This window comes from Harmonia axyridis, chromosome 2 (assembly GCF_914767665.1).
Source record: "Harmonia axyridis chromosome 2, icHarAxyr1.1, whole genome shotgun sequence".
NCBI lineage: Eukaryota > Metazoa > Arthropoda > Insecta > Coleoptera > Coccinellidae > Harmonia > Harmonia axyridis.
Genome location: NC_059502.1, coordinates 31837710 through 31865524, shown reverse-complemented (window position 1 = coordinate 31865524; position 27815 = coordinate 31837710). Strand labels below are relative to the sequence as shown.

At 32.6% G+C, this 27815-nt stretch overlaps 1 protein-coding gene across 10 annotated transcripts; it reads right to left on the bottom strand.

The window, feature by feature from the left end:
• Positions 1–102: 102 nt before the first annotated feature.
• On the bottom strand, positions 103–27815 carry LOC123674276 (palmitoyltransferase ZDHHC8). Of its 10 annotated transcripts, none has more exons than XR_006746625.1 (11): positions 27485–27812; positions 27284–27402; positions 26935–27092; positions 18780–18952; positions 18353–18547; positions 16986–17130; positions 14619–14968; positions 7129–7467; positions 5460–5622; positions 2389–2481; positions 103–2136 (listed from the first exon to the last, which is right to left on the bottom strand). XR_006746625.1 is itself a non-coding variant. In XM_045609262.1 (10 exons), exons 1-10 carry the CDS (start codon positions 27574–27576, stop codon positions 2882–2884), a joined length of 1893 nt encoding a protein of 630 aa, XP_045465218.1. In that variant the 5' UTR covers positions 27577–27815; the 3' UTR covers positions 103–2881. The 10 variants fall into 10 exon arrangements, 8 of the variants coding, with proteins under 8 accessions (XP_045465218.1, XP_045465219.1, XP_045465217.1 ...); XR_006746624.1 differs by having other exon boundaries at positions 2389–3052; positions 27485–27811; XM_045609262.1 differs by having other exon boundaries at positions 103–3052; positions 14619–14956; positions 27485–27815.

The following is a 27815-nucleotide window of genomic DNA, read 5'->3' as shown; positions in this document are numbered from 1 at the left end:
TTCCCATAATCTGTCTTCTTAAATAATCAGTTACCAGAATGATTATTATTCTGTAAAATTAATAAACACAAAATGAATTAAGGTTGTTCAAAAATGCAATTATATATACTAAATTATTAATATATTTACACCAACTCAGTTACTGATAATACACATAATAAAAATTTACTATATAAAATGCCTGAGCCTCATTGTTAGTATGATTATATTTGTTCAATAAAAAAGAATAGTTCAGAAAATCAACAACAAACAACCATACATAAAACATAACCATCATAAACAAAATGCCAACTATGTAAGGTCACATTTGGAACAAAACCTAATGACTACCCTGCTCGGCATCATATACAAAAATAAATTAACAATTTGAAAATACAGTATTTTGTTGGAATTGCTTGATAGCAATCAGTTTACCCTTCAAAAACAAGAAATTATGTTTAATATTCATACTATCTATATCTTTGTTAGGTTTGACAATAATTTCCTCAAGTTATCAATATAAGCAAGTAGTATCCTTACAAAAAAAATGTTAATAATATATGTACAAAATAAAAGCAAAAAATATCTAAACGTACCTATTTGTGTTAAGATAATCAATTTGATATGCACCATTATATAACAATAAAAATCAAATGGGCATATTATCTAAAATAATGGAAGACATTTGTTGGAAAAATTCGAATTGAAAGTAAATTATATTTAAAATAGCCAATATTTCTAAAACTTGCATACAAATTCCTGGAAACTTTCAATAAGATTTGTTTTAAAACATAGTGTATCTAAACTGACTAGACTTGTGATGAATAAGACCACTATGCTTTCATCAGGAGTTCTCATTTTTTATTTGAAGTTCATCTGAAATCTTTTCTGAAATAAGATATGAAGCTATTACATAGAACTTTCTCTCGAAATAATTACTAACAATATATTATCCATCCTAATCACACTATGGCAAATAAAAAAAATAAAAATTAAAGGTTCAGATTCAAAATAACTTGTCTCAAGACCAAACCAAATATTTAAAGGGCAATGAATTATTTACATCTAATTTGTTCTTCAATACAGGTACAACTCAACTTGTTTGCAACTGTTATCAGAGAATCAAAATCCTTTAAATTAATAAAAAAAACATTATTATTATTGAGCATAGGATTATCTCCAAATGACACCAAACCAAAAATAATAATCAATTTGAAATAACAAGAAATATATTTTTTATGGGAATAATGAGATTGATTCAATATGAAGTGATGAAACCTGATTATCCTATATTGGTCAACTGTTTGTATAAAAAATTTGGCTTGATTTTTTCAATGCAATGACTAATTGAGACAGAATAATTTTATATTTGATAATGACAGATAGAGAGTAGGATACTTCTTGCTGATAGATAAATATTTTTTTTACAGCCTAAGTTAGTCTGAGCAAAAATTGGCCACCAGAGAATTGTGAAATGTATCTTCAATGAAACAGTATATTTTGCTTTTTATTTCATTAAATGTACTCCTGAATCGCAAAAAATAATTGCAATAAATAAGTAAAGAGACAAGATTTTTCCGCTTCAAGAGAATTTTTCCTAAAATTGGTTACAAAAATAAAAATTTCAATCAAAACACACCTACTTTAAATACTTGTTCAAAAAAATAAATATATAAATAAAAAATAGTTATGTTGAATTTGAGTTTTTAACTTTGGTAACTTTTATTTTTGTGCAATTATAATTTCAACATAATTCTTCTTATATTACAAACTACTATACAAATTAAATTTTAAACAAACACATTGATACAAGTTACATGAAAAATTTGAAAATCCAAATTAAGTTCAAGAACTCAACTTTAAGAATAAAAAACATTAAAATTCCAACAGTCTTATTCAACCTAATTACTTCTGAAACATATTTTAGTTCATGGATTCACTTATTTTCTTCAACTATTCAATCCGAATATATTTCACATTGCGTCAGGTGAGAGTTATTTCAAGGAATTTTGAAAAACCGGAATATAATGTTGTATGTAACGATCCAAAATAACATGACCCAAACAGATTGGAGTATTTGATCCTCTGCATCTTTACCTTTTTTATTATGCCTAATGGCTGTTAATCATGAAAGATGTCTGATGTCAGCCAATGGAACTGAAATGGTACAAAATTAGAGCGGTTGTGAAAGAATAAATGAATTAATAAATAAGTGTTATCTATTACTCTCTTTTCTTTCAAATAAACTCAACATCATATTTTTTATGTAAATTTATAGTCATTATTTCTCTAAAATTTTCCATAGCCGTCAATTAATTTTTTTCGATAAAGCAAAATGTTCATTTGATCAGCATAAGAGAAACTCGCATTTTTTTTTGTGATTTATTTATGAACATATTTATAACTCACGTTCAAAAATTCATTCCTCCTTTTATAAGTAAAAGGATTTGTTGATGTATAACCCCATCAATTTGGAAAAGCCATTAAATCGTTTTCAAGAGTCTGTAAAAATCATTGAAAATTTTTAGTGTTAATATTATACTATGTCAAAAAAAAATTGATTTCCGAGAACTTTAAATTACTTCCAAATAGAAAAATTCTGCAGTTTTCATAACAATCGGTCAAATTCTCCAAGTAGGCAGAGTATACCGTTTCATCGAGAACAAGCCACGTTCAAGATTTCTTTGATCAGCTCAGACACCAACCTATTTATCACCTACGCACATAAAAGGACAAGTGAAAGACAACTTTCAAGGAGGAGTGACAGGATATTATTCATTTTTAGAATTGGGAAACGAGAGTTAATATTTGATTCAGTTTTGGGGCACACTGGTTCTGTCCTCTGATACAGAGGAACTTATAAACGCACTCAATCACATCGATGTGAGTGCCGGCACCTGTCCTATACGGAAATTTCATAGTTCATATCGTAGACGCTGGTACGTTCGGGCGTCGATGGCCGTTGAGAAGGTAGATGCGCGGAGCATTGGCCACCGGATTGGGAAAGTTCAACGCCATCTGTCATCTCAAGGGCTCGGACGAATGATATGGGTCTGCGACGGTTGTCCTGCTGCTAGAAATACAAACACACACATATAATTCAAACATGGAACTTTATAACGAATGAAATTTCCATCATCTAAAAAAAATAAAATGTATGTATTCCAACAAACTAGGGATTCACGGCTTGGCTTGATTTTCAAGCTACTTGACTTGAGCTTGACTTGAAATCAAGTCAAAATGATGAAATGAGAAGGAACCTTGCAAAAAACACTTTTTATTTATTAAACTTATTGTATAAAAGAACCGAAAATATCAACTTTTTTGAAATGAAACATAAATTAAAAAAATAAAAAATAAACAATCAATCCAAAAAACTCATTGAAAAAATCATGTTTGGAATTCGTAGAAAACATTATTCAATACAATTTTCTAGTAATCCAGATTTCTCGGAAAAAGTAGAGAATGCCTCCCTCCAATAATTGCCGCCCCTCTTGTGCAAACCCTGCGGTTTCGAGTTCTTCTGCCGAGGTTCGACTTTATAAAACGCTGGAACATTTTGTTTTTTTTTTGTTGGAGTAAAACAATAGGCTGATGCGGAAATTCTAGAAATCCGGATTTCTCGAAAAAAGTAGAAAATGCCGCCTCCAATATTTGCCGCTTCGTCGAAATTCGTTTTGTTTTTTCCTGAGAAAAATTCCATTCTTCTCAGTTTTTTATATAAATACATATAAGTGTGTAATAATTTTCTATATATTTTTCTTGTTTCTAATATTCTATTTTCTTCGAGTCTTTTTTATATTGAATAAAAGCATTAATTAATTTCAATGGTTTTTCAAACCTATATTTTCAATGTAGCTCCAGCATTCAGATTTCTGAAACTACTGAAATCTACCAATAAATTTCAAAGAAATGAGAGAAAACTACTAATAAAGTCACACTGGCGAATGCTTCAATCTCTCGATGCTCAAGGAATCCCCATATTTAGTTTAAGCGCGCACGAGATTGCAGAAAATTATTCCGTGAGACACGTGCATATCAAGCTCAAGTAATGTCAAGTAGCTTGATATCAAGTCAAGCAATAAATATCTAAAATCAAGTCAGTCCAAGCTCAAGTATTTAATTTTTCACGAGCTTGATTTTTAAGTCAAGTAGTTGCTTAAAATGTCAAGCTACTTGGCTTGATGAATCCCTACTTAAAACTTTCACGTTATTTGAAACGTTTTTTCGGTGGAAAGAACAAAATTCAACAACCAAAACGAACTGCAATTAAATCTTGTCATTTGAGTGTTTAATGGTTCTATCCCATCTTTCCTGGAGCTAGAAGATACCTTTCTGAAGCATCTAGCTTGAAGGATCCACACATATTCATTCACATACCAGGTTTAGCAATGCGATATACAAGTGGCAGAATGGTCAAACACATTCCAAATTTCTTGTATTTGTCTTTATTGAGACATGTGCGCGTGAGTAGTTAGTCATGGAGCTGTGGACAGTAAAGAACCGCGTCTTTCTGGGTAGTTCCGATTTGTTAAGCAGCTTGCCAGCTGCTCAATTTAGCACACTGGTTCGGTAAGGCTTTTTTTATATTAAACTACATTTTCATCAATGAGGCCGTGACATACGAGTAAAAAACATGGTTAGAGGAAGTATACGCAATTTTTACATGTCCCCGACATGGTTAGATTACGTTGTCGGATTGTGATATATTTTCAAATCCACAATTTTACTATATCATTATGAATGTATATTATATTGAATAAAATATATTTATTTGAGTGATTCCTGATTAAATATGCAAATTTGAATATTTGGAATCCGATATTTTTCCTAATTGTCGAATTTATAATGAGCAGAATATTTGTTATTTTCTGTATCTACCTGCCAAAATCCAAGGTTTGGCAACTTTTACACTCCTAGTGTCATCGGTTGTTTCACGTCGTTTGGCGCGCTTGAGGTTTGTTTTCTGAATTTCTGATATATTTAGGTATTCATTTCAATATATTTTGAGTTAATATGAAACGTTGATTCACTATGGGACATAAGCAGTGCGTTCTTTGTGGAGGAACTCGCGAATTGAGTGAATTGATATATCACTGATGTATCACTGATATGTTTTCATTTCAAATTTGATAGTTTATGTTGGGGACAAAAATTGCTTAGTGAAAATGACATATGCTCCCTCTATCTATGTTTATTACTCTGAGGGCCGTGACTACATACTTGAAAACGGAATTTTTATTTTCCTTAAACGTCATTTCGACAAAGATTTTGTTCATAATTTCAATAACCAAATTCAAAAGATCATGCAAATAGGAATATATAACTATAATCTATACCTATGCAGGGAGAATCATTTTTTTTGTCAAGGCTTTCTTTTCACTTCCTCTTTAAGACCAATCAAAAAGTAAGATTGAAGAATAATAATAATTCCAAATATAATAAGAAGGTACCAAATGCATTATTGAAAAATATCGTACCTGTTGCTGAACAGCAGAAGAGCTAGTTCCCATCTGTTGCATCTTTCGATGGATCTGTGGACTAGCAGGAGGATATACAGGTACCCCACCTCTAGATGCTGGATGATAAGATCTAGGTTGAGCTGTCGTATACACTTGTTGTGTTGGACTAGTAGGATTAGATCTGAAATTATGATAATTGACCTGTAATGTGATATTTCTCTAAAATACTGCTAATAATGTTCCAGATATGTATATATTAATAGTTCCACACAATCGACAATTCAACGAATTCCTGTAATAACACAACTCAGTATTTCAAAAAAATAAGATGTGTTATGATTGAGTGTAAATGATAAGCTTGTGCAGGCTGAAATGAATTGCAAAACAGCTGAAAATTTGAAGCTTGATTATTTAATATTAGTCATATATTCTTACCTTGCTTTACGAAAACTCTAAGATTACAAAACATAAATGAAAATATAAAATTCGAATTACTTGTTGATAAAAATCATAATTGATAGGTAAAAAAGAATACCCTCAATGCCTTTCATCATAGTTAATATAATTTAAGCGAAATTCAATTTTGAAACAATAATCTGAAATTTCCTCTTCTAGAACAACTTCTCAATATCAGTTATAAACATATGTTATAAGCGATAATTTAATAGTCGATTTTCATTTCAATACTAGCCTTTTTTTTTTTTTCTTTCTATTTTATTTGGGCTCAGCAGTCATGCTATGTACCCATAATCACGTAGTATATAATAATGCATTGTCCACCACCAGACATGTACAACATCCATGACCTAGCCGGGATTCGAACCCGGTACCTTCAGCATCACAGCCGTCTCTAAAACCACTGTGCTACCAAAGGTAGACAATACTAGCCTTTGACTGTTTATTCGTCCACGTTTAAGACTACCTTCAAATGAAAATGCATAGTTTCTTGATTTTCAATCTAATTTCAAGGTGAGCGTAGTTAACGTATAATAATCATAAGAAAACTCGTTCATTACTTTGACAGATTCTAAGCAAAAATTTTGAAAATATTTTTTGTTCTGTTATACTTTTTTGCCGCCCACGTTCATTATTAGATTAATTCATTCAATATACAGATGCCCACCTACTGTTTCTTAAAAAAAAAAAAACTGTATTTCCTTAATAGAACGATGATAAAAGAAATTATTTAAAATCTTTCTATCTTTGTGAAAAATGGGTTAGTCAAATCAACTGCTAGCTCTCCGACACTAGCACTTAATTTCTTTGACGATAAGTTTTGATTTGACGATAATATTTAAAAAAAATGATCCAAAATTTGAAAAACAGGAAAATAATGAAAGAATATATTTCAAAAATTATTGTAATTAAATTATTTTTCGCATAAAGTGTGCACATTAGAGCTGAGCATCAGTTTGGATTTTTATTTATATTCAAAAGTAGCGCAGTATAATTCCCTAATTTTCAATAATAAAAATCAAGTTCGGGAAAAACAAATCACGGCCTGGTTCAATCAAAATCAAATCACTGCACACAATGACAATTCTCGATCGGTACATAATCACAGGTTGGCTTCAACAACGAAGTGTCAATTACAATCCATCAAGCAGTAAAATTTGGCCTGTAGGCAGTATTACAGCCAACTCTCTCACACCACATCTACAATTTCTGGATATCTACTTGCCCCTACCTATAGAATTCAGTGTGTTGGGGCGGAGGATAACCAGGGGAGGTATCTTTCCACATATACACTCCCCTCTGTGGCGAATTCGCCAATTCCCTGATGTTGTCCACCGTGTTGTTCGATCTGGGGTAAGACAACTGCGCCTCTTGTCTTACCAATTCGCCCTCAGACATAAATCTTCTCTGAGGACTTCCATAGTTCTGGGTACTGGCCATCATGGGCCTGTGTGCGTGATGTGTATTTTGGCTCTGTTGGTAGTCGTAGTATTGGGGCGGTTGTTGGTGATTTGCCGCAATACCGATGAAATCCGGCCTTCTAGGCTGGGTGGGAGTACTCGGGTTCGACCTGTGGAAGCGAAGCGTTTTGACTGGCAGAACTAGCGATACATACATAGCGACACAAAATCAATATTACTAATGAGCAAAATATTTTTTGGGATTATTTTCCATAACTCCATTTAGGCGAAATTTGTAATAGGTCACATGATCTGTAGATATTGAATACATAGTAGTTTTTAGATTTACAGATGGAAACAATACAGATAATGTATTCGATATAGATTCACAAATTATAAAGAAAGTGTAATTTTATATATCAGGTAATGGAATCCAAGCTTTCGGCTATTATCATAGTCATCTTCAGGGATCGAAAAGTGAATTGTTCCTCAAAAAACTGTCTTATCCAAGAAATTATTTAAAGTGGGAAGGTCACAACATCCAATATCATAAATGTCGAATAACCTTTTTATCTTGCAATGTCCAAAAATTATCACAAAAATTCCTATCTGATAGCAAACGAATGATCTGGCCAAAAATTTTTAAAGTTTTTGGATCTTGCGATTCAAATTTAGCAGAAATCGGGCCATTATTAAAACAGTGATTTTAAGGGAATAGGAGGATGTATTGCTAAGAATACGGTGTATCGCCAATTATGAAGTTTTGGTCTTTTATCATCCACACTGGTAAATTGGTTTTATCTCTTAGAGCGGAATTATCGACATCGCCATTTTCTAGGGTCCAAGGAAATAAGGAGCCAGGATATGAAGCATACTATTTTTAGTGATGACTTTCACTTGTATCTGAGGATGCATGATGATCGGGCATACATGAGAAGACGAACTGGCGGGAGACGTAGTCCACAATCTGACAAAACCGCCATGTTAACCACACAAAAGATTATAATGAATGGGTGTTTTTGTATGTATATGTAGCACCAGTTTTTTCCATTAGACGCAACATATCAACCCGGTTCTACTTTGAGGAAGTAATAGAGCCATGTGTGATTCCATACTTTAACGCTATCCAACACATTTCTACAATATAATGCCAAACTTCATGTTGCCAAAAAAACGATAGCCTTCATGGATAGGCATATTATCAACTAGTTACTCTGCCCATCAAGATCATCTGATATGATGAAGATCCCTATTGAACCCGTCTGGAATATGATATGTCGCAAGCTGTTGAAATTGTAGCCTCATTTACATATATCAGCAGAATTTTCAATATCAAATTTTAATTTCACTCAATGTACAAAATAATCATTGAAGCGACATTTTTTTTTTGTTCTTTGAATTTTTTTCTTGAATATAATGTCTTTCAAAATAACATAATGATCATTAATTTCGTTTAGTAAAACCTAGAATGGAAATCGTTTGCAATAGTATAGGTGTCTGTTAATTTATCAGAAAGTGACCCATTTTGATTTTATCATCATTTCAAAACAGTCATTTTGTTCCTTTATGAGAAAGCACTCTCATTTTATGCAAAAGCCATTTGTTTATACAGGTTGTTAAAGTTCCAGTTAAAGAACATTTATTGATTTTGTGACGCATATGAAAAGCAAAAGCTCCCTTTCAAGTCCACCTAAAAAGGCAGAGGTAATGAATGTTATGAAATAGTTTCCAACAAAACATAAAATTGAAGGACAAAGCAAGTACCTCATGCTATTTCAATCAACCATATTAACATGGTTAAATTGGTGCTTAAATTACAACATTTCTTTTTGGGTATACAGGGTGATCACGACACTTACACATTTTGATGGTATCTTAGGTATTCATATTTGTCAATAAAATTTCAAGATTGCTGTATCCATAGTTTCACCAGAAAAATGATATTCAATTTTCTTTGAATTTAATGCTGAAGGCTTTCACGACCGGATGGTTAAACATAATCGAAAATTCCGGGTTTTTTAACCCTGGCCTAGTCGATTTCTCACCTGATGGTTTTGCCTACTGCTGCAGCAAGCATCTTCCGAGATAGTTTATTGTGTCCGGATGAGGCGTTCATACAGGGTTTTCGAATAGGAATTATACTATTTGAAATGCTTATAATGGCAACACTGAATATGTCATTCATGAATTCTTCTTAAATGTCTCTCAGTTAACACAAATCCACAATTCACTGATTTTGATAAAGCAATCTAACAATTGCTTAACGTTATTGAAGCGTGTATCTTTAGACTTTCCTTGATTAAATGGCATAACCTTCTGAACAGAATTGCCAAAAAATAATACAGTGCGGTCATTATAACCATTCCAAATTGCATCATTCCAATTGGAAAAATCTTTATTTTCTCCACCTCAGATGAGGTTTCGCCTACTACTGCGGTAGGCAGGTCTAAGGGCCAGTTTCATCATCGGAAGTAAAGTCTCATTTAGAAATTAAACGTGTTCCAAAAACCAATTTCTTGGTTGAAGGAAGATTTTGAGTGTCCTTCATTCTAAAGATTAAACTCAAAGTCGTAGAAGAAAGATGCTGAATTTTTCCAAATTGAATGTCTATTGTTTCCTGTTTCATTGTGTAATTGTAGTTTTAGAACTTTGTATTGTTTTTCGGTTATCTATGACTTTGATATCCCGGGGTCATTTTCAATTTGCGAAGATGTCGCTTGCTTATATTGATTTCAGAGCATGGACTTCAGTCGTTTTATTTTTCTGAATTATTTGCTGTGATATTCCAATAATTTTCTCAATCCTTTGTTTTCATATGATTCTATTATGTCGAAGGCTCTTTTTGCCAATTTTTGAATATAATCCTCTAGTTGTGAGGTTTCTGATTTCTACGTTTCTAATGTACCAATCTTCATTAAGTGCATTTCTCAGGGTTTCGTTTTTTTTCTTTTAATTAAAGGGTATAAATTATTTTTTATTCTCTTTGGCTTTCTTCCTGTTTATTCTATGTGATTGTTAAAGGTCGTCGATCATTTTTAGTGGATGAAATTGAAAAGCATGAGAACAACCACAGTAAGAATAAATCTTTCAAAATTGGGTTTGATGCGAAAATGTTGGAGGAGGTAAGACGACATGAAATATGGCCAAAAGGCATTTTAGTTAGGAAATACAGGTTTTTTCACCACAAGGAAAAAAGAGAGCAGAGAATTTGAGCTGCAATTTCAAACTCTTGAACTTGAACATACAGAGTATTTCAAGAAAAATTGACTCGTTAAATGTATGTTTAGCGGAGAAAAAGGCAGATGTGGTATGTTTGACGGAGCACTGGCTAAAAGGCGAAGAAATGAATGCATTGAAAGTAAAAAACTACGAAGTAGGTTCCGCATATTGCAGGAAAAATGCAAGACATGGCGGAGCAGTCATTTTGGTCAATGAAAAATTGAAATACAGAAATATTCTAGAAATAGTGAATACCACAATAGAACAACATGTAGAAATTGCTGCGGTTGAGTTGATGAAACAGAAATCCATCGCAGTAGCAGTGTACAGACCACCAACAGGAGATTATGAACTATTTTTGGAAGTGGTGGATGGAATATTGTCGATGATATCGGAAAAATATAGCAAGCACGATGTCTACCTTGCTGGTGACTTCAATGTAAATTTTCTACTAGATAACGCTGAAGTGAAAGACTTGACAGATCTCTTGAAGTCTTATGGCTTGAAAATAACAACATTGCTACCGTCGAGAATAACTAGGGTTAGTTCTACCTGTATAGATAATATATTTACCAATAACGGTAAAGAAAATATTGTGATGGAAACTACAGAAGTGCACCTCTCAGACCATAAAGCGCAAATACTCACAATATTAAAATACCGGAAAGTATGTTCCAAGGAGAGAAAAACAATTAATGATGACAATATAAAAGCATACAAAGAAAGGTTGATTCGATATTCATGGCGGGACTTTTCAACAGAAGCGTTAGCAGAAGATGCATTTAATAAGATGTACAACATCCTCATTAAAGAATTCGATGAGTGTTTCCCTTACAAATATGCTACGAAGAAATGCGATGGATTTTACTTGACAGAGCAATTGAAAAAGATGAAAAACAATCTGGATGCACTGGCCGTTTCGAGCGGTGACTACAAAGAGAGAAGAAGACTATCAGGTGTACAGGCTGCATAAACAAAAATACCATCAAGAGATTACGATAATTACCAAAGAAAGAAATGCCTCACATATTGAAAGTGCCAGTAACAAACAGAAAGCTATATGGAACGTCATAAGGAAAGAAACCACTAGAGAGCGGAAGCAAATACCGGATACGGCTCTCAACGCAGAAGATTTCAATAACTACTTTTGCGAGTTGGGAGAAACTATTGCGAAGGAAATACAACCAACGACTAAAACAGCCCATGAATATCTACGAGATACAAAAATTAATAACTCTCGTTCATGTTTCTTTCATCCTACCACGTCTGACGAAATTGAGCTAGTTATAGATGGTCTTAAAGCAAAAGAAACGAAAGACATAGATGATCTCTCAACGAAGTTATTAAAAGAGGTGAAACAACAGATATCGTACCCCCTGGCAGAGGTTATAAATAAATGTTTGGAGGAGGGGATATTTCCGAGTAGACTAAAAAGAGGACGAGTGGTTCCTGTATATAAGAATGGAGATGCGGGTCTACAGCAGAATTATAGGCCAATATCAATATTGCCGGTGTTGTCCAAGGTGGTAGAGTTGGTGATCAAGAAGAGGCTGGTGAATTTCTTTGAAAAAAACAATTTCTTTTCACAACGGCAGCATGGTTATAGGAGAGGAAAATCAGTAATGTCTGCGATTTGTGAAGTAATAAAGCTCACAACATCAGCTTGGGATGATGGTGATATGGTGGAATTGGTGTGTCTTGATTTAACGAAGGCCTTTGACACCGTCGATCATGATGTGTTACTCGACAAATTACACCATTATGGAGTGAGAGGGGTGGCTCATAAACTGATAACTTCATACTTGTCAAATCGGGAGCAGATAGTAACATGGTTAGATCAAAGATCGAGGGTTGGAAGTATCAGAACAGGTGTTCCACAAGGTTCGGTGCTTGGGCCGATCTTATTTCTGGTATACATCAATGATTTAATGGGCAATATTGAAACCTATGGAGGCACCCTATATGCTGATGATGCTTCAATTATGGTGAGAGGCGCGAACGCTGCGGAGATACGAAATCATGTTACAACAGTCTTGGAGCGCATGGCAGAGTGGTTTCAGGCCAACAAACTGAAAGTGAATGATAGCAAAACACAACATCTCTTGCTTTCACATTCGGTACCAACAGCTGAGCCCATCAAGTTTCTTGGAATCCATCTGGAAAGTAGGTTAGGTTGGAAGACCAACATCGATTCTCTGATATCAAAATTATCAGTGGCAGTATTCACCATCCGAAGAATGAAAATGTGTGCTTCAGCTGTGGTAGCTCGTCAAGCGTATTTTGCCAACTTTCACGCAGTAGCCTCCCAGAGTATCCTTTTATGGGGAGCGACATCCGAGGCGTTAAGGGTGTTGAGGCTTCAAAAGAGAGCAGTAAGAGCACTGTATGGTCTTGCACCTAGGGATAGCAGCAAGGAAACTTTCATAACCGGGGAAATTCTGACTGTGCCATGTATGTACATTCACGCCTGCCTCAAATATGTACACAAAAACATCCACCAGTTTCCCAGAAATTCAAGCAGAGATGCCTATAATACGCGAAACAAGGCTGCCCTGGAGACACCTTTCCATCGTCTGACATCTACTCAGCGATTCGTTGATCCCTGGGGTCCTGTATTTTACAATATGGTACCTGATCGTTTGAAGGCTCTAAATGAAAAACGTTTCAGCACAGAGGTGAAGAGGGTGCTGTTGAGGACAGCGATATATGAGGTGACTGAACTTTTCGACTGTGATATTTTTTAATGTTTGATATTTCATGTTTGTACAAAAATTATTTTATTTGTGATATTTATTGATATAATTGCTATTCTTGACGTTTGATATTTCATGTTTGTACAAAAATCATGTTATTTGTGATATTTATTGATATAATTGCTATTCTTGACGTTTTCCTGTATGTTTATACTGTGAAATAAATAAATATTATTATTATTATTATTATCTCAAGATACTTGCCGCTGGTTTGCCATTTTATCTCTTGGTGATCTTAATCTTCGTTGTAGGTTTATTCTAGGTCTAGGCCACGGCTAAAAAGCCAGGAATTTTACAATATCTTTGAATTGTTTTATGAGTGGAATTAGGAACTGAACATATTAACCAGAGAAGAAATGTGATCGAAAGTTCCTATAAAAACATTAGCTGACAGTTTCTCAACCTTGGGTTAATTTAAACATTCTGTACATCCACAGTCAACATTTCTTCGAGATATGTTCATAACAACTGCTTAGTTAATTGCAATTCAATTTAGGATTCAAATGACGTCATGAAACGTTTTCCAGTATCGGCAAAATTTTTTTTGGTTGTAAAAATATTCTGATGCTTCTGATGATGAATTTTGTGTCGATTTCGAAAAACTGTGGAATTTTGATGATATTATATACTTTATACCAATGATATTATATACTTTATACCAATGATATTATATACTTGATACCAAAACTAATCAATTTAGAAAAAATTAAATGGAAAGAACAAAGAACCCCGCAAAATTCTAATGAAAAATGGCTTCTACTAAATTCGCTGAAAAATAGTATTCGGTATGCTATTCGAAAGTCTTAATGGGCACAACCCTCCATTTTCAACCCCTGACCCCCAAAGTACACATTCCGGTGTATTTTATGCACAACAGTTTCAAATCATCTTCAAAGCGATTCCTTTCACTCTCCACACCGTTCTCCATTCAAAATCCTACATTTTACTATCTCCAATACTTCAGATTCCATTTTGTATGAGTATTACATCTTGGCTCATATTTCGATTATATTTATAGGATATCTTATGACAATAGCATTCAAGAAAAAATAAAATGACGAGAGAGCGACGTGTGGTGATGGTAGAATGTAGAATTTGATTGGAATAAGGGGTGGCAGTGAAAAGAAACGTTTTGAGGATTAATTCAAACTGTTAGGCATTAACACACTGGAGAGTGCACTTTTCGCTTTGGGTGGCTGTAAGAGATCTGGTGATGTAAATGAAGGATTGTGCCCATTAATATCATCACAAGTTAAAACCAACAATAAAAAAAATGTCCAAATGTCCAAAACTGAAAAATACTCTACACAATGTAAATAATGAAAGATTATTTAAAGTACTGTTCTTACCTTCTTACAGGACTAGACATTGCTAAAGGCGTAGGCACTCCTTGTGCCTTTATCCTTTGTTGCAACGTGGGTGACGGTCTTTGAGGACCATCAGGTGTAACCCCCCGAACAGATGGATCAAGTCCTCGAGGTCTCGGATGAGGACTACTTCTTGGATAATGAATATTAGGTCTAGGATGGCGAGGTGAATCTCCACCTCCATCTGGAACAGCACCTTGGGGGAGAAAGAAATTGTTTTTGGAACCATGACGTTGCAGAGGAGGAGTGGGTTCACAATCTTGAGACTGAGAAGCAGATGGTTCCATTTCAAGGTCGCAGCCGTCTCTGCCAGGTGATAGCTGGAAGAAACGCTTTATGATGGAAGTTTAGAAGAAGAATCGATTTATGAGAAGAAAAAAGCTCAAGGTTTTCTACAGCACCAAACAGCATTCAGAATACGACTATTTATCAAATACCAAGCTACTATATTCCATTCAACAAAAGCAATCTGTACTTTCATAACTTCTATAAACTGAACTGTAACCTACATATGGAGATACTACTAGATATGAGGATTTAAGGGTGAAATAGCACATTTTTTCAAATTATTAAGAAAGAATCTATTAACTGCGACATCTATATTACACAGTACAATTCATTTTCAGTAAATGTAATAGATTTTCAATTAACACATGTGTTTATATCTTGATAAGTCCATGATCGATAGGTCAAGCCTACTGGTTCAAATCAAGTAAAATTCAATAAAGAAAGCATAGAATCACTTTCATATATACTGAAAATGCCAATTTTCATCTGAAATTCTGATGTTTTTATTATAACTTATGATATTTCATCCTCTATATAAAATTCTCGTTAATATTCAGCATAATTCCAATTGCCAGAATACCATCCACCCACATCAACATAAATGTTTCAAAATAATATAACTTTATTATAGTGAAACTATACAAAATCTTAGATGTTTGTATCTACAAATATATTCCTCATCCACTGTAGTCTGATATAATTCGTAAACAATCAAACATAATGTCCACCAAATAAAGATCAAGTAAAAATAAATAGATCATGGATCAAGATCATTTTGACTTTTTGCAAGTTGTGAAAGTATTTCCAAGATTATAATGTGAACATTGTAAATTCTTAACCTACCACAAAAAAGTTGATCTATATCTATATTTCACTTCAATTTCTTTACTTTGCTGTTATATCAGCTTAAATCAGTTTGTTTATGGAAGCAGTTCATCAATATCTTTGTTATGTTCGATATTTTTGGTTTCATATTGGTAATCAGTTATACCAAAATATAAATTTTTTTTGATTATTGACTTTTTACATGAAACAATCAATATACTACTGCATTGAATATTGCAATTAGAAAATTTGAAAAATATCATTTCTTCAGAAATAAACAGTCTCTTTACGTAAATATTCAATGTTTGGACCACAACTAACATTATGTATAGGGAATTCGATATAGATATGATGTATGCTCTATCATAGAGAAATAATGATTTAAATAAATTCTATGATTATATTTATAATCTCCCATTCACATGAAACCAGAATATATTATAACGAATGAGCATCAATACGAAGATATCAGAAAAAATCTTTAAAAAGAACAAACATGAAAACTCTGAAAAAGATTGACAATAATAACACTATAAAATAATTGGAACTGAATGCAACTTTATTTCGATGTTGCAGTTCTCCTTATGTTTAAAAAAATTAATTCAGAATATTCATATTTTCGGATATTTATTTGAGAAACCTTTCAACATATATTATTGTTTGTGATCATTAGTTTTTGGATTCTATTACTGTTATCTAGCTTATTGCTTGAAACATTCAATTCAAAATACTGAAGGAGCACTACTAATAACAAAATAACAAAAATAACTGAATATCCTTTTCTATTGATTGATGGATCTACTTATCGAGTATTACCCCTAATTAGTTTTATTAAAAGGCGAATCTCTTGGCTAAGCAGCTCTAACGATCTCAATATCAATTGAATTTTCATATCTATACAGTACACAAAATAGCACCTATTAGCTCATTAGTTTATTAATACATTAAAATTACACACATGATTAACGCTTACCTTCTGATAATGATCATTTTTTCAGACATCTTTTTCTACTCTATTAAGTGCTAAAAATTCTATAGTGTTAATAAAATAAATAGAAGAAATAGATCAAATTAATCTGTTAAATGTTAAATTTTTAAGTGAGTCAAAATTCTACATACACCCACCCTAATTAGAAATAAGAAAATTAAAAAAAAATTATGAAAATTGTTAATCACCTGCACGAAAACAAACAAGCCAAAAGCCACTCTTAAAGCTAGCGCAGTTAGAATACTTACTTTATTATAAGCATGTGAATTAATGTTACGTACACCATTGCTGTTATCCATGTAAGTTTTCACTTGACTGTCGTTCGTTATCGTCGAAATCGGGCCGTGTGGGCAATGTTTCGGTTTTACTGTGTATTTTTTCGGATTTTTCAAGCTGAAAATTGAAAAATTAATTATTCAACTCTGGCAAGAAAAAAATAATAAAAATTTGTTAATGCTCAAGTATAACGCTCAGTGACATCAGAAGTGTTCCATTCTAAGGCCCATTCTTTCACCTCCAGTTTCTAGATTCACTGAACTTACCTGTCAGCTGCACACTATCGTAAAGTTGACATTTAGTAACATGACATACAGTGAACGGTGAAATGAATGGGCATGAAGGAATAACATTTTCTATTGATTTTGGATAACATTCAAAGCATACCTCATACCATGCTATGCTTACGTTTCATTTTTTTTCGATTGATTCTATCCTTATTTGATGGAAATTTATTTAAAAAAAAATAATGATAAACTTGAATTTTCACAGATGTTCCACAATTGTTTCGTGACTTTGTGGCTTCATCAGTTGAAATGTAAGATACCTGAGAAAACAATTTTAGTACTTAATTGAAAATATATGAAAATTCAAGTCCGTCACTTTTTTATTTTGTCTCTCACTACTTGCCCGCCTCGGCTTCGCACGAGCATTATATCAATAATTCTTATTATAAAATAAGAAAGAATCATTTTCGTTTCAATTCAATCATCTACTTTCTGTCAGGCAACCCAAAATACATACTTCGAAGTGTCAAATTATACTCTAATACTGTTCGTTCGATCGAAGGAAAAATCTATATCTATCAAGATCTATACTAATATGAAATAGTTTGAATTAATGATCGTATTAACTCTCACAATAGCAATTGAGTTAAATTGTTAGCAGCTGCCGCGAGAATCAATAGGAATTTGGGCATGTTTTATCATATACAAAAAAAAACTTGTATAGCATAGTTCGAATTCGTTGTTTAATGATGCTATCTCCGGAGACTATAACAGTTGGAGAAAACTTTTCACACATTCCAAATTTCGTTCACATCTTGAATCAAAGGAACTACAACATGCAATTTGTAGTTTTTTTCGATGCTCGAGAAAAGGGTTTGAAAATGTGCCATTTAGTATTTTTCAAACTGCTTATTTCAGAGATCCCATCATAAGACATCGAATTTGAATCACCCTGTAAATCAGTTCCATTTTTTCAGAAGATAGATAATTAAATCAACTAAGAAGAGAATATATAAAACTAAACGGTTTTATTGATAAGAAAACGACAAAAAATTCACAGTTTAGAATTCATACTTCCTTTTGGTGTTTGTTACCAAACAATGAAATCTTACCTTGGAAATTGTGGTCCACATAAGGCGTAGCAACAGTTATCCCAACATCCTCTCGAGAAAGGATTATACCCAACTTTGAATTTTCCAGTAACTTGTTCGTTTGTCGTCCTACCTCTTGAAACTAGCATCATGTGAAAACCGGTCAAACCGAAAATCGGAATGGCCAATATTGATATCAAGGCCATCAGGCCAATACTAATAATATTAAGGAAAATCATATCGTATTTGGTTAAACATATTACGAATGAGTCGAATGTCTTTCACATAGTTTTCAGAAAGTCAATACAGTATTCCTATCCATTCGTATTTTCATCTCTTGAGATCTGGGAGCATTCTAGGCGGTGTATGTTAACTTAAAAAAGATGACAATTTAATCCCAATTCATTTATGAATATTCGCCTAAAAATAACAATAATGAAAAGGATACGCCACAATTGGTTCCACATTGGAATAACTTTTTGTATAATGTAAAATGTAGATTAGACTCAAGCTGAATATGCTTATCATATGCATACTTAGGGACATCAAGAAAAAAAAGAAGAAGCGGTAATTTCTCCTTCCAATACAATTGTTAACCCATGGGCAGTGATGGTCAAACGTCTGCAAACAAAAATAAATAAATATTCATTTTATTGTAGGTGATATTTTTAGTGTATCTTTAAACCTAATGATTTATTTTCTGGATAGCTGGGACGCCTAGTTTCATTAAATCTGTGAATGTCCAAGCAAGCGCGCTCCCAGAGGGAGGGTCAAGAGGGTCATGACACCCCCAAAATGGAACCACCTAACACTTAATATGTGTTTCAAGCAGACAAGGTACGAAATGGCCCCATGAAAAAACTTGAAGCCCATAACGGCGACCCCCCAAAATTTAAGGCTGGGGCCGCCCTTGTGTCCAGGTGTCTTCATTTAAGGTATCTTAAATCAGGATTAATTTAATTTATTGTGAAAATTTAAAATATTATGTTGAGTTGAGTAAATAAATAAATAATAAATGAATAAATATCAAATATTATAGGGGCAATCCAAATATCGAAACATCTTTTAAACATATTTTTAGGAATCTACTCAATACAATGCCTGTTCAATGAGATATATATTATACACTGTGTCCGTAAAGTATGGACCATTTTAAGAAATAATCCTGAAACACGTCGATTTTTTATTTTAATTTACCGTATTTCAAAATAATAATCTAATATATAGGGTGAATTACTTTCGAGTAATGACGTCACCGTCATTTTTTAAATGGAACACCCCCATTTTGTCTCAATTTTCCGATTACTCTAGCTGAGCTGATTCCAAAAATGTATCACATGTTGATTCCAATTGGTATACAGGGTGTACAGTGTATATGTGTCTTTTCTTCGATCTCACTTCTAGTCTTCGACACACATTTGCAATGCAAAATTCAAAGAAAGTTTTTGTCTTGATATTTTCAAACCTTGTAGGATAGCATTATTCTATTGAAGGAAATGGCTCAAATTATCAATTAACAATAAACATTATAAGATGTATTACAATGAATGGAATTTAAAGAATTCATTGAAATTACTAATATGTCAATCATCAAACTTTTTGTTGGTACCACCGTGAGTCGTGACATCTATGTAGATGAATAGAAAAACAAACATAAATACGGAAGCTGCAGCAGAAGCAGTATCGTCAACAAATGCATTTCATGAAATTTATCGTGACACATTACATACATAGGTAATTATATAAATTTTATCATACAATATTTCCGATATCCACTAAAATTGTTATTATTATAAACCTTCATCTCCCGGAACCTCAAAATTTAGAATGTTCACAAAATTATTTTATTTGAATTTCGTTTTCTGAATATGGGTCACTTAAATATTAGCATGTCTTTAAGGAACAGCCTGCATGTAAAAAAAAACAGATGAAGCTCAAACTCCGCGTAAGTATGGAGGGTGATTAGCCAAATCATCGACATAAAAATTCTATAATCACTTGTAGAATTCTTGAATTTCAATTTCCGGTACTTTCTCAACAAAATGTATGCCATCAAACCTTCCATTCTATTTTATTTGAAGTCTATAACTTTACGTTCAATTCAATAGGTATACATTATTTTGTATCAAATTTTTCATCTAGTTTCTGAGAAAACGGATGGATTTTTTAATTATAAACATTTCAAATCGTGAAAATTGCACAGAGTGATTAGAGCAATATTTTAAATGAACAACTCCAAAGATTTATAACTGCAAATAATATCAGATCGCTATATCATTTCACCACAATGTCTGTAATTTTCGAATTTTGAGCATGATAATCTCAAACGATGAAGATCGACTCGCTGATGACAAATCATGTGCGGCCTACACAGTAAATACAAAAATTGCCATATTGCCCATTAAGGAACTTAGCCAATGCATTCAGGATCCGAACCAACCCTGAAAATTTCAAGTTTCTATAGGTTTATGTGTTAATGAATAGACGTACAAAATTGAGTTTGACCACGGATTCGTCATCAGTGAGTCAAACCTTATCATTTAACACTGTTCCCGGTAGAAAATTAGAAAATTGCAGATATTATGACGAAATAAAACAAAGCACTCTGCTCGGGGAAGGAACTCTCAAAAACATAATTCTTTATTGTGAGCACTGTCCTGTTAATGAAATATCTCAAATTTTAAAAATTTATTGCAAATATTTTCAAATTTTATAAATTCAGATATCGAATCATGGTAAAATGAACTCTCTCTAGTCTCTAATTCATTCGAATTCGGTCATTTTTATATCGATAACATACAAATTACTTGTTCATTTACCTTGATACGTTATTGAATGCATATATAAATTGATACTGATGAATCATAGAATGAATATATATCGAAAATTATAAAAATCATAATATACGATTTATTAGCTTAATGTGTGATAAAATAACAAGATGCGTTTGTTTAAATGAATATTTACAGAACATTTGATACTGGTTTATCAACAAATACTACCCATTTTCCGCAATTTGACATTCTGGAATGCAATATTGGTCACTTCCTATCATTTTGATCATTCAAAATAAAAAACCTAAAAGATCTTATCAGATTTCCGCAATGAATACAATTGGGGGCAAAATTTCAGCTGAATCATAGGAAAAATGTTTCAGATACGGTTCCAAAAATGAATAATAGACTGCTTATTTTAAACAAAGGTTTACTCTCCCTTCCCTAGGTTAATACCAAAAAGAATTATTGAGTGAAAAATATTTATAAATCCTGGAAGGTATTCGATTATTTCAGTTCCTTAACCACATAATATGTTAATGAGCATGTTGAACTGACGCTATTTATCGCAGAAGGAAATTGATAACAAAAATTTTACACTAAGGAGTAGAGCTTCAAAGTTGAAAATAATTTAATAAATACATCTCGATCAATTAATTTTTTTAATCTTATATTTTCATTTTATTTTCATTTAAACAGGACCACTGCAAATTTTATAATATTGTTCATTATCCTATCTTTCATCACAAATCAAAAAAAAAATATGAAAAAAAATGTCTATACAGGGTGTTTCATTGGTAAATGTACATACGTTAACCTGTGGTAGAGTTACCCTAGACGAGTCCAAAAAACCTATATATAAAATATGATAGGTAGAATCTTCCCCATAGCCGAGATACAGGGTGGTTTATGAATTCACCAATATTTTCAATTCCTTATAACTTTTCAACCATCCAGTATATTTGATTGATATTTGGAACGCCCAATTCACTCTATTAGTTCCATCGATTATTCAAACTTATTTAAAAAAAAATCAGGTTCGATTAGAAAAATATGGAATTTTTCACAAGCTGAGATTCAACACCCGGTATAGTGGAATTTGTTGAAAATATTCGGAAAGAGCAAAGATTTTTCAATGGGGGTCACTAGATTTTAATGTCCCGCACGTGATTCAACTAACTAATCGAAAATTTTGACCAAAAATTTAGTTCAATAGTGGAATTTCTCTAACTTCTCAAAAAAATCGTACATTAAGATAAAAGTGGGAAATTTTTTTGTTCCGCTGATTGAATACATTCATTCAGATATTTGATCCTGATATTCTGACAATTATTTTTCACTAAATAATAAAATTTTGAGAAATTATTTTGTGTTGAATCCCAAAAGAGTTTATTCGAATAGGCTACAACAATATCTATCACATAAAATTTTATAACTGATGGAACTGGTACAGACATTCTTTTTGAGATTTTGTGGTTTGTTTTCAATATTGAAATCGAACATAATAATGCCTCGTAAATTCTCGATTCAAGAATATGCTGATATGTTGTTTGTGACGTTAATGGTAGAGCGGCTGTACGGGAATTCCAATCAAGATTCTCTAAATAGAAGATTACCACATCAGGAAACATTTTCTTCAGTTTTCAATTATATTCGTGAAAATGACCAGTTTCCAACATCAAAATTGAATGATTCCCAAGAAAATAGGCATCTGAATATCGATGAAGACTTTCTTGAAATGAAAAAAATACGTCCAGAAAATAGCACCAGGAGGATTGCTACTGCTCTGAACGTACGCCATGTGACTGTATGGCGTAGATTGAAGAAAAATTACTTTTACCCTTTTCATCTCCAGAAACTAAGATTGAGTCGATGGATTTTAAGAAATGAAAGAATAATTAATAGAATTTTATTTACTGATGAAGCCATTTTCACGAAGGATGGCGTCTTCAGTCTGAGGAATTCGGATATGTGGGCTGAAGAAAATCCTCATGCTATCAGGTACACCAAATCCCAACAAAAATTTTCGTATGGCATGAAGTTTATAGGAACTAATTGATTGAGGCATACATCCTACCAAGGCGGCTTATGGGTGATCTTTATTTAGATTTCCTTCAAAATCATCTATCTGTATTACTCAAAGGTATGGGAAGGGATGTATTTTCAGCTTGATAAGACTTCACCTCAATTATGGACAGGAACTTTATGGAGCACAAACATGTGGATAGGCAAAGGTGGACCCTTTTTGGGGATATTTGAAATACTTAGTGTATTCGTCTGAAATAGAAACAACTTATCGAAGTTGCAAGCTATAAGATCTGTATTGTCCTTTCGAGCAACATCTGTGATTTTGAGCAACATTTCAAAATGTTTTATTTGTCCAATACGTATTTGTAATATGTCGCTATGGATGAATAAATTATTATTATTATTATTATTATTATTATTTATTCATTGTTGCTAATTTGTCATAACACAAGCCATGCCTTTCTGGAAAATACTGGAAAATTTGTCAGAATATCAGCAAATACAAATATTCAATCAGCGAAACATGAAAATTTTCCAATTTAATCTGACTTACTGAAGAACTAGAAGATTCTCTCAATGGAGGGGACTTGTCACGCTATTTTTTAGACGTTAATAAATTAGCTCATAAAATGTATGTTCTGATTGCTGAAGAAAATTAAATAAAATAAAAAAAAATTTAATCTCAATGTATGATTTTTCTGAGAAGTCAGAACCAGAAGTGAACAAAATTTTTGGCCGAAATTATCGTATGAGTTGAAAGACTAAAATTTAGTGATCCCCATTGAAAAATCTCTGCTCTTTCCGAATGTTTACATCAAATTCCAATATTTCACTATACAGGGTGTTGAAGAGAATTTCAGAGAATTTATTTTTTCTTGAATCCTTGATTTTTTACTTTCTATGGAATCCGTTGCCCATCGGACAAATGTCGTATAGCAACCGATTTTAGCAACCGATTTTTGCACCAAATTTATTCCCAAAAACTTCCTACATTTCCTAAAAAAAGCTTTGGACGGCGCACGGATGTTTTATTATTTCCAATAATAATTAAACCTTTAGAATAGATCACGAAATAATTTTTTTTTAATTTTAATAAAGAATCAGCGATAATTCTGAATTCAGTATCAACTTCGCAATATACATTCTCCATCTTAAGACATTTATTTCAAATTTGAATTTTTCCATTCAGGTGGCATAGTTGAGATTTTAAAACTTGGGACAATTCGAAAAAGTAGTCGCACCTGCCAAATTCACTATCCAAAAAAAATGTTTAATTATTAATTCAAATGATTAATAACTCGTTCTATGAAAAATAGTATCACAAAATTGATAAATTGAACCAAAACAGAAATTTCAACGAGGAATCAAAAGTTAACTTAAAATAAAATTTTCAGTTAGTAGATTATACAACTTGTTTACTGAAAAAAATCAGCAATTAATTATGCATAGAATTCTTCAGTTATTCTCAAAATTAATTTTATTGCTAATAAATACCATAATATGATAATTTGGATACAATTCCAACCACAATATCCAATTTTAGTAAAAGCAAATGGATTGTTCCAAAATTATCCTTTCAAATAATTAAAGATATTAGGGTAATATAGCCCAAAATATGCTTTTTTTTTCGAACCTATTTCTGAACTCGTGTAATTGGGCAAAACTGAAAAAAAAGGCTCATGTCCTTGTGTCTACATTGATGTTAGTCAGCCATCAGATTAGATAGAACTTTTCAATTTTTGCTCCCTGAAAAAAGCTGATTTCTAGAATTTTTATTGAATATGGGGTCCACCAACACAAGTTTTATTGGTTTCACGTGACATTACCAACAAATAGATGAGATGAGATAATTCAAGGAAAAATTTTTCCCTCTAGAATATTGCTATAATGATTAATAAAACACATTTTGCTGCAAGTCCTATGAATTCCTTAAATGATAATTAAAATATTTTTTTTGTAGAAATGGAAAAATTATGAAGCGAAAAGGGAAACAGTATAACATTTGCTTTTTTTATGAGAACTAAATGCCATCCAATTTTTTACATCAAGTATGAATTAATCAAAGACATTCATTATTTTTTCGGTTCCATATATCGAAAGACTTCTTGGAATATGATAGGTATCTAACTAAAATTTGTTTGAAAATCATTTATAGAAAATATAGTTAGTTTCAAATATTATGGAGAATTATTTTTAAATGAAGGGACTTCAGGTATTTAACATTATTCATCACAAAAAGGAGTTCAAATAGAAGATAGTGGTACAAAATGAAATATTGCCGCCCCTTAGTAACAAATGAACCCTTGTCATTATCATCATTCCAGCAAAAGATGCCCATAAGCTCTTCCAAAAAAAGGTCAAAACGACCAGTGTAGAGCTACTCATTCTCCGTTGAGCCTTCTCAAAATGTATGAACTTATTGAACATTTATTTTAATAAGAAAAAATAATCTGAAATAACACGATATTTAAAGTGGATATATATTAAATTGTCTACAAAATACAAGTTTAGTCTTCGAGCCTTTTGTTCTGCGAACGAACCTTCAGTCTTGTCATAGTTGACCTTATGAGTAGTTCGATTTTTTTTTGCTAGGTTTGATAAACGATTCTGGCTCATCAATGATGTAGTAGGGAGCTTAGAGCAAAATTCGAAATTCTTGCTTATATATTCTTTCCAGATCTGCTCCATGTTTCTTCAATTATTCACGATATTCACGATTTCATCACGGAAAAGCATAATCTAGATTCACCCTGGTAGCCTACCATTTTCATTTCAGATGAGATTTGATCAAATATCATCACTGTATCTTTACAACAGGTTGAAATATTCTTGATTCATCATCACACATCTCATCTAATTGCTTTTTGCACCTCAGAATTCTCTTATTTGGTAATATGGGAGAACATTCTATCAAACGTGCTCAGGGTATAAAAAAAGAATGATCTGATATTTCCTAGAAAAATTACTTTTTCTTTTGCTATTATGTGATAAAGATTTTCAAATTCTATTACCATATGGCGTCTCATTTCAAGGCCTGCCTAAAAGGTATTCCAAATGCTGTACAGCAAATTCTTAATTGTCAGTGGTGCTTTCAATTCACTTTCTCTGAACTGATTCTTGCATGACAAAGGAGTCACAAAAGAATGTGTTCAGAATAACCCCAATTTGTTTGCTAAACCTGCTAAATAGTGTATTTGTCTGCCAAGATTGAAGTTGTTGACCCCTAAATTTTCCGCCCAGGGTAAGAATACACTTTTGATCCCTCCTTCTAGATCCAGCACTGGTGGCCATAATAGTTATAAACAATTCTTTTTTGCAATTTCATTTCAGCCTATGTTGTTTGCAATATTACAAAACAAGAATATGAACTCAAAAATAATAACTGACAATTTTCTCAAGGTGTGCAGGTCCAACCCAATGATCTCATAATTCATAATACATAGATGTGCCTTTGAACGATAGTAAATTGCCTCCAACATTAAAGAGAGAAAGGTTGAAACTCGGGTCACATGACCATGAAGGATAAAAATACAGTAGGAAGGATAAAATACAGTAGTTTGAATATTGATACATACTACAGGCTGACACAAGCGTCCAAAAGACATAGTGCCGACCTTCTGAAGGAAATAGCCCTCAATTTAGGCATGAAAATGGCATACAAATTACTAATTGATAAATTATTATTTCACGAAAGATGTCTTTGACTCTTTTGATAATGTTTCCATTAAAAATTCTACGGTATTTAGAGGTATCTTAGAATTTCAGATTGAGAACATATAGAACCAAAAAACAAAGACTCACCTCTATACAATGATCACATACACTACAATGGGAACATCTTGGTGGTCTATAAAATTTACATGTCACACACCATTTCATACGAACAGTGATTCCATGAATGTCTACACTTTTAAATAAAGGAGCCCTAAAATCATCTTCTCTATCTTCGTCTGGAGGAGCTGCAAAACAAAGAACCAATTTCAACTATAAATTTCAATGATTTGATTCAAACAAATAATCATTATCAAAAACTTATAAGATAATGATTATATTAGAAAATATTAACCATTTACTTAGTATTTTAGAATAGCAATGACTAATTGTTTACTTTTGGAAAATGTACATAACAGTTACAAAAAGAGTATTTCACCTTTTGGTATAACTCCAGGATCCATAAAAGTGGCTAAGGATAGATTAGCAAGAACAAAAAAGGTAAGAACTCCTTGGTATACTGGAACCCATGGATAATCTGGCAGGTAATATCTAGCCCTAAAAAAAAACAAATATACATTCAACATCCAAGCTCTAGATTTGAGTTGTACTTGATGAACTGTTGCTGAATTTCACTTACGGGTAGTAAAAGAATAAGCCAGTTGCTGATAAAAGCAGGGCCCAAGCAAAAGTAGCCGGTATATATCGGGTTTTCACATCGCACTTTGGCATAATGCCCTTTTCCCTATTGTTTTATGATGGCTCCAATTTCATTCCCAAATTGAAAATATTGTTGAAGAGATAGACATGGTGGCAAAAATCAAGAGGTGTCCGGCACAAATGCTCAAGGTGGACTTGAAATTCGTGAGAAAATGTTGTGAAAACTGATATTGAAATATTGGGAATTGTCAAAAGAATCAAATCTCCGATTTCTCCCTCGATCACGGAGATGTCGAAACCACAGATTCCTA